General features: G+C 61.0%; 1 protein-coding gene across 1 annotated transcript; it reads left to right on the forward strand.

Annotated features, from left to right (window-relative positions):
- Positions 1–3,373: 3,373 nt before the first annotated feature.
- On the forward strand, positions 3,374–11,008 carry AIPL1 (aryl hydrocarbon receptor interacting protein like 1). Its single transcript, XM_027567845.2, has 6 exons — positions 3,374–3,469; positions 4,038–4,217; positions 9,016–9,204; positions 9,822–9,998; positions 10,096–10,237; positions 10,806–11,008. The coding sequence occupies exons 1-6, from the start codon at positions 3,374–3,376 to the stop codon at positions 11,006–11,008; spliced, it is 987 nt and encodes a 328-aa protein (XP_027423646.1).
- The last annotated feature ends 267 nt before the right edge of the window (positions 11,009–11,275 follow it).

Raw genomic sequence — 11,275 nt, forward strand, 5'->3', positions numbered from 1 at the left:
CTAAGGGAGCAGAGAATGTGTTTGGCGGGGGGCTCCTGGCACAGAGGGGCCAGCACCCACGGTCGGACACCAGCTCTCAGATGTGTGAGACAGAAGTTTCCGGAAACAATATTGGACTCTGAGCGGTGTGCTGGGGTTCTGGGCTCTGCTGCTTCATCGCCTGACCAGGGCTCTGCCTGTCCCCGCCTTCCGCGCGCTGAGGCTGACTTGTGGCCTGTTGGGGACAGGCGTGCGGGTTGTAATTAGGGGATTCGAGTCCCGCCTTTCACCAGTGACACGGGGAGGGGCGGGGGGGGGGGAAGCGAGTGCCCATTGTTCTTCTGAAAACTAACCTGCGGCTCCGTGAAAGGGAAACAGCCTCAGCTCCAAGGGGCTGGTCCCCGCTGTGTCCGGCCATCACAGGACAGCCTGCATTTGTCCATCCTGAGCGCGGGCCAAGCCCACGAAGGAGGTGCTATTTTTACTCCCATTTTTTTTTTTTTTTTTAAAGATTCTACCTGTTTATTTGACAGAGAGAGAGAGACAGCGAGAGCAGGAACACCAGCAGGGGGGGTGGGAGACGGAGAAGCAGGCCTCCCGCCGAGCAGGGAGCCCGATGCGGGGCTCGATCCCAGGACCCTGGGACCATGACCTGAGCCGAAGGCAGACGCTTAACGACGGAGCCACCCCGGCGCCCCTTTAGTCCCATTTTGGATGACAGTGCAGATTTGGAAGGCAAAGTGTCCGGCCCAACACGGACGGCAGCCAGAGCTGGAACAGAAACCCTTGCGTGTCCGGCTTCCCACCCCGAATGCTTAACCGTCGTGGATCGCGGGACCTCCTCAGGGTCAGGCGTGAATGGAGGGATGCTTGACGGGGGCCCCCTGCCCACGTGGGGCTTTGCACCCCCTCCCTCAGAATGTGCCCGGCAGCCCAGGTGAAGGGACAGCAGTGTCCGTGGCAACGAGGGGAGGAAGAAACGTTTTCTTCTGACTGAGAGGCTCTCCCCTGCAGGAGCAGGTCGGGGCAGTGAGGCCAGGCGGGGGAAGGAGAGGGGGTGTGCTGAGGGGGGCAGGGTCCTAGTGGGGGGTTGCAGGAGGGGACAGGGGCTCCTGCGAAAGGAGACAAAGCAGTCCCAGGCGGAGAGGACCAGGGCCCCAGCCCTGCCCTGTCCTGGGGGGGGGGGCTCCCCGTCCAGCAGCAGAATTTCCTGCCAGTTCCCGTGACCCCCTAGAATGGTGGGTGCTGGAAGAAGCAGACACTACATGGTGCCAGCTGCCACGCGTGAGGGGTGCTCGGGGTGAGGAAGGGGAGTAAGGGGCGTGGGGAACCCCACGTGAGCGGGGGCAGGGCAGGCTCCCCCCGGCATGCGGGGTTTTAGGGGAGGCACTAGGGGACAAAGTGCAGGGTGGAGGGGGGTGGCCAGGCTTTCCAACACAGGGGCCTACCAAGGCCAGGGTAGGGGCCCGAGCGCCACCCGCTTCGAGGTCGGAGGGAGGACTAAGGGCCCGCCCCCTGGGGCAGGCAGCCTGGGGCAGGGGTTGATCCACTGCCGGGAAGGAGCCTGGGGCTTATCCTGAGAGCCGCAGAAAGCCTTGACGGGTTTTAAGAGGGGTGGGGTTATTCGACTTGCCTCTCCCTGAAGTCCCCTGGGAGGTTAGTCTGGGGGCCCGTCTGGAGGCTGTGGCCTGAGCACCTCCTTCTTCTGGCCTCTGTTCCAACAAGCACCCTCCAAACCCACTCCCACCCCTGCCCACCGGGGCCCAGATCTACCGGATCTAGAGCAGAGCCGTCAGTCAACTTTCTCTTCCACCGCGGATTACATCAAGAAATCAATTGTCGGGCGCCGGGGTGGCTCAGTGGGTTAAGCGGCTGCCTTCGGCTCAGGTCACGGTCCTGGAGTCCTGGGATCGAGTCCCGCATCGGGCTCCCTGCGCAGCGGGGAGCCTGCTTCTCCCTCTGACCCTCCCCGCTCTCATGTGCTCTCTCTCTCTTTCATTCTCTCTCTCGCAAATAAAAAAAAAATCAGTTGTCACTGGCGGGAAAGTCTAGCATGACGAACACGTACAAAGCCAACAGCCACACCACCATCGTCGGGGGAGGGGACGGCACTCTGCCAGGACCCCAGAAGCAGCCCCCACCCCCACCCCCTGGGTCCTGCCTCCGTCTCTCCCTCCCCCCACTTTCATGGTAATCACTTTTATTTCCCTGTGTGCTTTCAGCATCTGAGCTTCCCTCTTGCTTCCTATGCATTCGGACCCCTCTAGGTCGCTGTGTGGCTAGGCAAGGGCAGGACGGAGGAGAAGGACCCCAGGACCCCGGCACCCGTGCCCCCTGCCCCCAGGGAGGGCTGGATCTGGGCCCTTGGGGGTCCGAGCACCCCGGGAGGGGGCCTGGAGGGGCCTGATCCAGCTGCCCCAGGCTGGGTTTGGGCGCTCAGGCTTGGCCTCCTCTATGCCAGTGGTTCTTCGTGGGAGAATTGGGGGGCTGGGTTTGGGGTCCCGCTTGCTGCTCCAGGGGAAGGAGGCAGGGCAGATGGATCTCCACGTTTCGGTGGGGACGATGGAATTAAGGAGGGTGGCAGACACCCAAGGCCGCAGGTCAGGAAATGAGAGGTGGGGTCAGCGGCTGTATGTGGCTCCGACGATCCAGTGTTCCGCCCCTTCCCGCTCTCAGTCTGGGGTCCCCCAGAGGACGGACCCTGGGAGCCCGAGCGCAGCCTCTTCCGCTGGCCACAAGGTGGCGCCACACACCACACCTTCAGGCCACCTGTCACCGAGGCCAGAAAGGGGAATCCCAGGTGCAGGGACTGAGCTCTCCCGGGCACAGGGCACAGGGCGCAGGGATGAGACCCTCCAGCGGGGGAGAGAGAGCCCCGCTCCCCACCTCCAGGACCTGGAGTGGGGGCTGGAGAGGGGCTGGGGGGCGCCCTTAACTTTTCCCACATCTGCCCCTTGTCTTACTCATTTTAGAGCCTCCCAGGCCAGAAACCTGGTTTCCCCGCGCCCCAGGGTCGCACCCTCTCCTGCACAGAGTCTGCGGGAGAGAAGGAGGGAAGAAGAAGGGGGGAAGGCAGGGACCATAGAGACCACAGGGCCTTGGCACGGACACCAGGTCCTGTTCCCCTTGGCTGGCCTGAGGCCTCTGTCCTGCCACCCCTCCCCCGTCTTCCCTGAGAACACTCCGGCTGCTTTCTTCTTGGTTTGGGGGAAAACCAAAGGCAGGTGTCAGGTGGAGGTCTCACGTCACCCTTGCTAGGAGCAGGTGCTAGGCGCCGGCCGGCTTACTCCTGGCTCACACCCGCCCCCGGGGCAGGGCCAATCCCGGGGTCTGGGTGTCTCCCTCCCGGGAGATTATCTCAGCCTGAGCCCGACACCTCCCTCGGCCGGGAGCCATGGATGCCGCTCTGCTCCTGAACGTGGAAGGGGTCAAGAAGACCATTCTGCATGGAGGCACAGGCGAGCTCCCAAACTTCATCACGGGGTCCCGGGTGAGTGGGCCTGTTCTCCCCGTACCAGACGGGGCCCCCCCACGGCAGCCTTCTGCATTCCTGCTGTGCCTCTTTCGGCTTTGCCAAAACAGGGCCAGGAGGGCCCTTCCCAGAATTATCAACCCCTGAGCTTCTGGGTAACTCGGAATTGGTGCCCATTCGCTGGACGTTTTCGATACTGGCAAATTAAACTCTGGCGTGGGCTGGGGGAAGGGCTTTGGGAATTTTTCTGGAGCCCCAAATGTTGAGTTGAAAGGAGAGGCCCTCAGGGTTCATGGTTTTGTCCACAAATCTCTGGTGGGCTTCCCTGGATGACGGCGGCGTGGCGGGGTCTGTGGCCCCAGATCCAGGGCTTCTGTAAGCAAGGCCGTCCGGACCCGCAGAGCTTCCAGGCAGTGGGACGGGGTCCTCTCAGCAGGGGGGGTTCCCAGCCCCAGTGAGTGCAGCGTGGGGCTAGCTGTGGGGTCTGGGCATCTGGCAGGGGTTGAGTGAGTGGAGCCCTGAGGACAGCTGCGTGAGCGACAGTGGGAGGTGTGTCTAAGACCAGGGTCCCCCTCTTGCTGGCCAGGTGATCTTTCACTTCCGCACCACGAAATGCGACGAGGACCGGACGGTGATAGATGACAGCAAGCGCGTGGGCCACCCCATGCACATTATCCTTGGGAACATGTTCAAGCTCGAGGTCTGGGAAGTGCTGCTGACGTCCATGCGGCTCGGCGAGGTGGCCGAGTTCTGGTGTGACTCCATCGTAAGTAGGCCACGCCCGCCCCCGCCGCCTGCAAGGCTTGCCCGCCCCTTTGTGGGGCTGCTGCCTTTCAGCAAAGGTGGGGTGAAGGTAAAACCCTGCACCCTCTCCCTCTGCCACTGAGCACATGGAGGAGAGTCACCCAAAACCACACGCCCCCAGAGTGACCATCGCTGTCGTGGCTGGCTGGGGCAACGTGGCACCAGGGCCGTGCCCAAACACGATTACCGGATCCTGAGCACTTTTGGCCACTGGTCACTTTCCCGCCCTCCTCCCTGCTCCCGTGAGCCACATCTAAAACTGTCCACAAATCTGTGGCCCTCTTGGGATCGCCTCCTCATTCCGTGGCCCAGACAGAAATGGGCCACAGAACGTTTAAACAAACATTTCTCTCTCTCTCTCTCTCTTTTTTAAGATTTTGTTTATTTATTTTTGCGAGAGAGAGCGAGAGAGCGCTCACAAGCCCAAGCTGGGGGGAGTGGGAGAGGGAGAAGCAGGCTTCCCGCGGAGCAGGGAGCCCGATGCGGGGCTCGATCCCAGGACCCTGGGACCATGACCTGAGCCGAAGGCAGACGCTTAACGACTGAGCCTCCCAGGCGCCCTAAACAAACATTTCTTATGGAAACTTTCAAACATATACAGAAGTCGACAGAAAGTACAGAGACGTCCCCTGCGCCCATCCCCCACGCCAGCCACCGTGGACCCCAGCCAGGCTTGCTTCCTCTACCCCTGTCCCCTGCTCTTCCTTATCCCGAAAGGTTAAATCACACTCCAGACTCCCTACCGTTACATCTAAAAGTACTAAAATTTGTATCTGTAAAAGGGATATCAAAGTAACATCACCTTAATATCATTATTACATTTTTTTAAAACCCCAATAATTCCTTCATGCCAATTACCCTCTGGTACTGTTCAAATTTCTCCAGTCGTCACCTCATTTACTCTTTGTGGTTGGTTTGTTCCAGTCCGGACCCAAACAAAGTCCGTGCACAGGGCTTTGTGGGTGCATGTCTCGGGGCTCTGTTTCCTTCCCCGTTTTTACCTTGACATGGATTTGTTGAAGGAATTGGATCACTTGTCCGACAGAAGTCCCCACATTCTGATTTTGGTGGTTGCTTTGCCATGGGATTGTCTGCCATGTTCCTCTGTCCCGATAGTTTCTAGAAATCGTGCTGCGTGTTTCCCACTGGGCAGCGTTCCCTGTCTGTTGGCCTCGCCCGCCGGGAGGCATCTTATTACTGTGATCGGCTGACGGGTTGAGATGCCGCCAGCCCGATCCAGCCATGACGAAGCTCCCCCTTGGCTTTCACCTAACCAGCCGTTGATGGTAGATCCTCAGACCCATCCCTTCATCGGGGGCCGCTGACCTTTCGAAGGAGCAATTTGGGAGAGAGAGACAGAGAGATCTGAGTTTGAGCTCTGCTCTGTCATTTGGCTGTGTGGCCCCGGGGAAGTCCTTTCTCCCTCCGGCACTCTCTTTCGTTCATCTATAAATAACGGAAACCCTACACTAAGCAGCTGTTGGGGGTATTACAGGAGGTGGTGGTGACTAAGACAAGTCATAGCACCAGGCAATTGAAAAGTGCTTGCAGGATTTCGGAGACAGACTCCCCTGTTTTGATGATGAGGAAGCGTAAGAGGCAGAGAAGGTGAGTGACTTGCTCTGGGTCAGACAAGGTAAGGGACAGGGTTGGGACCCTGGTCCCCTCACTGCCCATCCAGGGCGGCTGCCCATCATAGTGGGGAGTCAGGTTGCAGTACCGTCGTCTACCGCTAGGGGCGCCCGCCCGCCTCGTCCCTCATTTCTTGACTCACCTGGCAAATACCAGGTGAGCGACTTTTCTTTGCCTACCAGTGTCTGTGTTGTTCTTCGTCCTGGTGCTTAGAAAGATGTTAAAGATGTTTTGTTTTTAACAAGCCAAGTCTTCAGAAAATGGGCTTTTTTTTTGCGGCTTCAGATAATTTAAAATAATATCTATCTAAAGCAATATCTTTGCTTACAGTGAGGATGCCCTGCACGTTTTAGACCCACGCGAACTTGTCATTCAGGCGGCAGGGTAGACAAGGCTTGGCCACCAGCGAGGGCCCTGCCTCCATAGGGTGCATGTTCGCTAATGCAGGAGAGCTGAGTGCATGGAGGGCTGCCAATAAATCCTGGATTGGCTGATTGATTTGTTGTCTGCAGAGCTTCCCCTAAAGTGAGCATGGCTGTGTGTCATGTGCTGTCTACGTCCTTTTGGCCACAGTCACAGGAGGGCACTGCCCACCTCACTAAGCATCCTCCCATCGTGGTCTGTGCCTATCTATCCGAAAACGTTCACTGGACACCAGCTTTGGACTCTGCTGTGTGTTAGGAATGAAACAGACCAAGTTCTGCCCCTCAAGGAACCTCAGTCCTTGGAGGAGGAGCGAACACTCAAGCAATTTCGAGGCAGGGCAGCCAGTCCCATGACATAAGCAGGTGAGGGGCAGACTGCTTCAGGGCCACAGGAGATGGGCAACTAATTCTTTAGGGTCTTGGGGGAACGTCTCCAAGATGACATTGAACTGGGTATTGAAGGATGCATAGGAGTTCACCAGGTCCGCCCGTAGGGAGCGGGTGGCATCCAGGCCAGGAAGTGTGAGAAGGTTTGGCATGCTTAATTTGCTTAGCCCCTTTCCCCTCCGGGGGCATCTCTCCATTTAAGAATCTGAGTTTTAGAAAGACGGCAGCATTCAGGGGGATGATCATTTTGTTCGACAGAGGACTTAGGAGGGCTTGGCTTTCCCCCAGCAGTGCTGCTCATCACTCCCCGCAGAGCCCTCCTCCTGGATAGTCCTCACGGGATCACTCTGAAGAGCAGGGGGCTTCCTCCCTCCCTCCCCTGCCCCTACACCATGGAGACAGGGCCAGTGAGGAGCCGCGCCCCCAGCCTCGACAGGATGCTGGTCTCTGTGTGGGACTTCTGTGCTGGTACCCGGAATTGTGAGGCCACGGGTTGCAAACTCAGATTCCACGAGGGGCCAGGAGCTCTGGCTGACTGCAGATCATCTGCCTCATCCAAATGGGGCAGCCAGTCCTCAGCTCCGACTGGATGGTCACCTTGTGAAAGGGGCAGGCCCGGCGTGGCTGGCCATTCTGAGTTCCTAAGATGAGCCGGAAGTCTTCCTTAGCATGCGAGCTCCCTCAGCATCTGAATGTTGGTGAGCTAGTCGATAACAGCTCCACAAGGTGAGGAATAAGACAAAACCAATCTGCGAGCTGAATATGGCCCGTGGCTCGCCAGTTTGCAGCCTCGCCAGTGTAGACGGCCCTGCAGTCAGAAGGAGACCCAGTGTGGGGGTCCCGGGGCCCCCTGCCTCGGTCACAGGCCTGGTCTCTGTCCCCAGCGCTGGAGGCGAGCTCCACAGAGCCCCACGTGTGGTTCTGGCTGTTCTGTGGCCCCCAGCCAGGCAAGTTGGCCTCCAGACTGACACAGAGCTGGGACTCCTATACCCCTTGCTCCCTCCCTCCAAGGAGGTGCCAGCCGGCTGGGCACAGGACTCGGGACCTTCCTCTGGCCTTCCTCCTCCTTCCTGGAGTTTTTGGGGCTCCTGGCGGCACCCCCAGCCCACCGTGCTGCCCTGAGGCTCTGCTAGAGCTAGGGTGTGGGTACCTCATGGGACAAGTCTTTACCCGAGGTTCTGCCCAGGCAGCCACCTGGCCCTGGGGCCCGATTGCTCAGTGCACTTGCCGGGACGCAGGGCCTGGGAGCTGGGGTCGCCTGTAGGGCCAGGAGTGGCCCCTCCCTTGGCCAGTTGCTGCTGGGCCTCTCCCTGCCGTAGGTCAGCCTTGATCCCCGTGCGCGGGATTAACTACCAGCTGGTGGCCTCTCTCACAAAGGAGTCTCCGCAGGGCTTTCTGGGCTAATCCCAGCGGCGGGGGGTGGGGGGCTGTGGGGGGCTGGGAGGGCTGACCTTCATCCCCGCGCTGGTGACTTGGAGGACAAGCTGAACTGTTTCTGCCCCTTCAGGTCCTGGAGCTGCCGTGAAGGCGCCTGAGATGGGCCGTTTCTGAACCCCGTCCACGCAGAGGGGGGCTCTCAGAGACAGCCCACAGAGGGGCAAGCTGAGGCCCAAGGGGCTGGTTTCCCTGGCGCTCCTCCACCCCGAGGGTGGCAAGCCCCGCGCCCAGTGCAGGGGGAGGCTGGGACGAGCCGGGCCTCTACCAGTCCCGCCTCTAACCCACGAACCCAGCTCTACAGGTGCGGCCAAGGGGACCGTAGCTCAGACAGGTGCCCAGGCTCACTGCTATTCAACAGCACCTTGGGGATGCCAATCCGGCCCTCTGGCCCCTGGGGCCTGCTCCCTCCCCTACTGCCCACACTTCCCTCCCTGCAGGGCACCGACCCGTGGGCTCAGGTCTCCCCGGGAGAGAAACAGGTCAGGGCTGACCACAAGGGCCAGCAAGAGGCAGCATGGCACTGAGGTGAGAGCGTGTTCTCTGGAGCCGGGCGTGAATCCTGGCTCCGTCATTTCCCAGCTGTGTGACCTTGAGCCCCTTACTTAATGTCTCTGGGCTCCAGTCTCCCCACCTATAGAAGGGGTGTAAGTGCCTCCCTCACTGGGGCGTCTGAAGGATGGAAGGAGCTGACAGAGGACCCGGTAGAGCCGTCGGCCTGGAACACGGCGCACCACGGTTATTCGTGGGGGCATGTTGGGGGCAATTGGCAGGAACAACCACGGGGCAGGGGCGGCTGTAGCCCGACGCAGCGGGGGCTCCCTGTGGCCCGGCTAGCTCCGAGCACACGGGCCAGACGCCATCGGCCGTCTTTCCCCCCAGCATACAGGGGTCTACCCCATCCTGTCCCGGAGCCTGCGGCAGGTGGCAGAGGGCAAAGACCCCACGGAGTGGCATGTACACACGTGTGGGCTGGCCAACATGTTCGCCTACCACACTCTGGGCTACGAAGACTTGGACGAGCTGCAGAAGGAGCCGCAGCCTCTGATCTTCGTGATAGAGCTGCTGCAGGTGTGCCTGGGGATGGGGGTGGGCAGAGGGCTGTCCCAGCCTCGGGGAGCACGGGGGGAGCACGCGGGGCAAGCAGGCAGCACGGGGAGCCCCGCCTCGCTGGTCGCTGGGCATCACCCGCTTCCTCTCTAGAGCACGAGAGGGCTCATAAACCACAGCCATGTTTGTGGGGTGGTGGGAGAAAGTCCAGCCCAGGTGGGGACTCAGCTTATGGCCAAGCATGAGGTGCAGCCCGAGGGCTACATGGGGGAACAAATGAGAATTGTGTCAACAAAAGGGCCTTTGTGGGCCTGCTAGGACAGTTGTGCGGTTTGTGCACTGCACAAGGGCCTCACCTCTGAGGTGCTCATTATAGACCTTGTAGGTCTGAACTTTTCTGATGACAATTTTCCAGCAGATGGCAAAGTGTCTTGTTCTAGCCAAATGAGTATGGAGACAGTCTTCCGAATATTGGAAGTCAAGTGTTGACAAAGGGCTGTCTATTCCTAACTTATACAAAGGTGTTGATTTAAGGCAGGGCCCCAAGGCTTCTGTCCCCTTTGTATATGGACGTGGCCAGCTGCGGGGGCACAGGTTCCCGGAGTCCCCGCCTTAGCCGCCTGCCGCTCTCGGGCCAGGTCGAGGCCCCGAGTGAGTACCAGAGGGAGACGTGGAGCCTGAACAACGAGGAGAAGATGCGGGCGGTGCCCATCCTCCACGGGGAAGGGAACCGGCTCTTCAAGCTGGGCCGTTACGAGGAAGCCTCCAGAAAGTACCAGGAGGCCATCGTCTGCCTGAGGAACCTGCAGACCAAGGTGGGGGGCTGCCCACGGGGTCGGCGCAGGTCGGGGGGCAGGGTTAGGGTCAGGGCGGCCCAGCTCACGGCAGGCAGGCGTGCCCCCCACCCCGCAGGAGAAGCCCTGGGAGGTGCAGTGGCTGAAGCTGGAGAAAATGACCAACACCCTGATCGTGAACTACTGTCAGTGTCTGCTGAAGAGGGAGGAGTACTACGAGGTGCTGGAGCACACCAGCGACATCCTGCGGCTCCACCCAGGTGCGCGGCGCCGCGCGGGCGGGAGGAGGCGGGGGGGGGGGGGTCCGCGGGCCGTGGGGGGGGCGGGGGCGGGGGCGGGCGCGGGCTGGCGGGGCCCCTGCGGGAGGCCGTTGCGCTCCTGCGCGGCGGCTGGGACACGCACGCACGCACGCACGCAGGTGCACGGGCCCCTCGCGCCACTGGCCCGCAGCAGGTGTTTCTGAGAGCCAGGCAGTCACGCAGAGACTCACGCAGGGGCCGCGGGTGGGGTCTGACACGGCGCTCCGCCGTGCGCCAGGCGCGGGGGTTCCCTGCGCTCCTCACCTCCTTCGGTGCCGGGGACGGGGGCCCTGCAGCCCGCGCAATGCGGGGAGCCTACGTAACCCCAGGGGAAGTTACGGATTTAGGATTTGCTCCGCGGCCCTGGCAGGGTCTCTGCTATGGCTGTTATCACCTCCATTTACAGCCGAGGAGGCGGCTCAGGGGGCACAGAGAGGTTAAGGATCATGGTCAAGGTTAAGAGTTTTGTGAGTTGCTAAGGCCGTGTGCCTCCAAGGGGCTCAGCTGGTGCAGTCTAATCCTCCCTTAGGGATCGCGAAGGCCTACTACGTGCGGGCCCGGGCTCACGCGGAGGTGTGGAACGAGGCGGAGGCCAGGGCGGACCTCCAGAAAGTGCTGGAGCTGGAGCCGTCCATGGGGAAGGTGGTGCGCAGGGAGCTGAGGCTTTTGGAAAATCGCATGGAGGAGAAGCGGGAGGAAGAGCGGCTCCGATGCCGGAACATGCTGGGCTAGGGTGCAGAATGGGCCTCCCCTGGCCTCTCCTGCCTCCCTTGGCCTCCCCTGGCCTCCCCTGCTTTCCCTGGCCTCCCCTGCCTCCCCTGCCTCCGCTGCCTCCCCTGGCCTCCCTGCCTCCCTGCCCTCCCCTAGTCTCCCAGGCTTCCTCCGGCCTCCCTGGCCTCCCCTGCCTCCCCTGGCCTCCCTGCTTCTCCTTGCCTCCCCTGGCAAGCCCTGGCCTCCCCTGCTTCCCCTGGTCTCCCCTGGCCTCCCCGGCTTACCCCG

This window comes from Zalophus californianus, chromosome 16 (genome assembly GCF_009762305.2).
Source record: "Zalophus californianus isolate mZalCal1 chromosome 16, mZalCal1.pri.v2, whole genome shotgun sequence".
In the NCBI taxonomy this organism is placed as follows: domain Eukaryota; kingdom Metazoa; phylum Chordata; class Mammalia; order Carnivora; family Otariidae; genus Zalophus; species Zalophus californianus.

Excerpts from the sequence above, each read along its gene's own strand:
- AIPL1 (XM_027567845.2), top strand. The coding sequence starts at position 3,374 with ATGGATGCCGCTCTGCTCCTGAACGTGGAAGGGGTCAAGAAGACCATT. Across the intron at positions 3,470-4,037 it reads ACTTCATCACGGGGTCCCGG|GTGATCTTTCACTTCCGCAC; the intron begins GTGAGTGGGCCT and ends CTTGCTGGCCAG. Across the intron at positions 4,218-9,015 it reads AGTTCTGGTGTGACTCCATC|CATACAGGGGTCTACCCCAT; the intron begins GTAAGTAGGCCA and ends CTTTCCCCCCAG.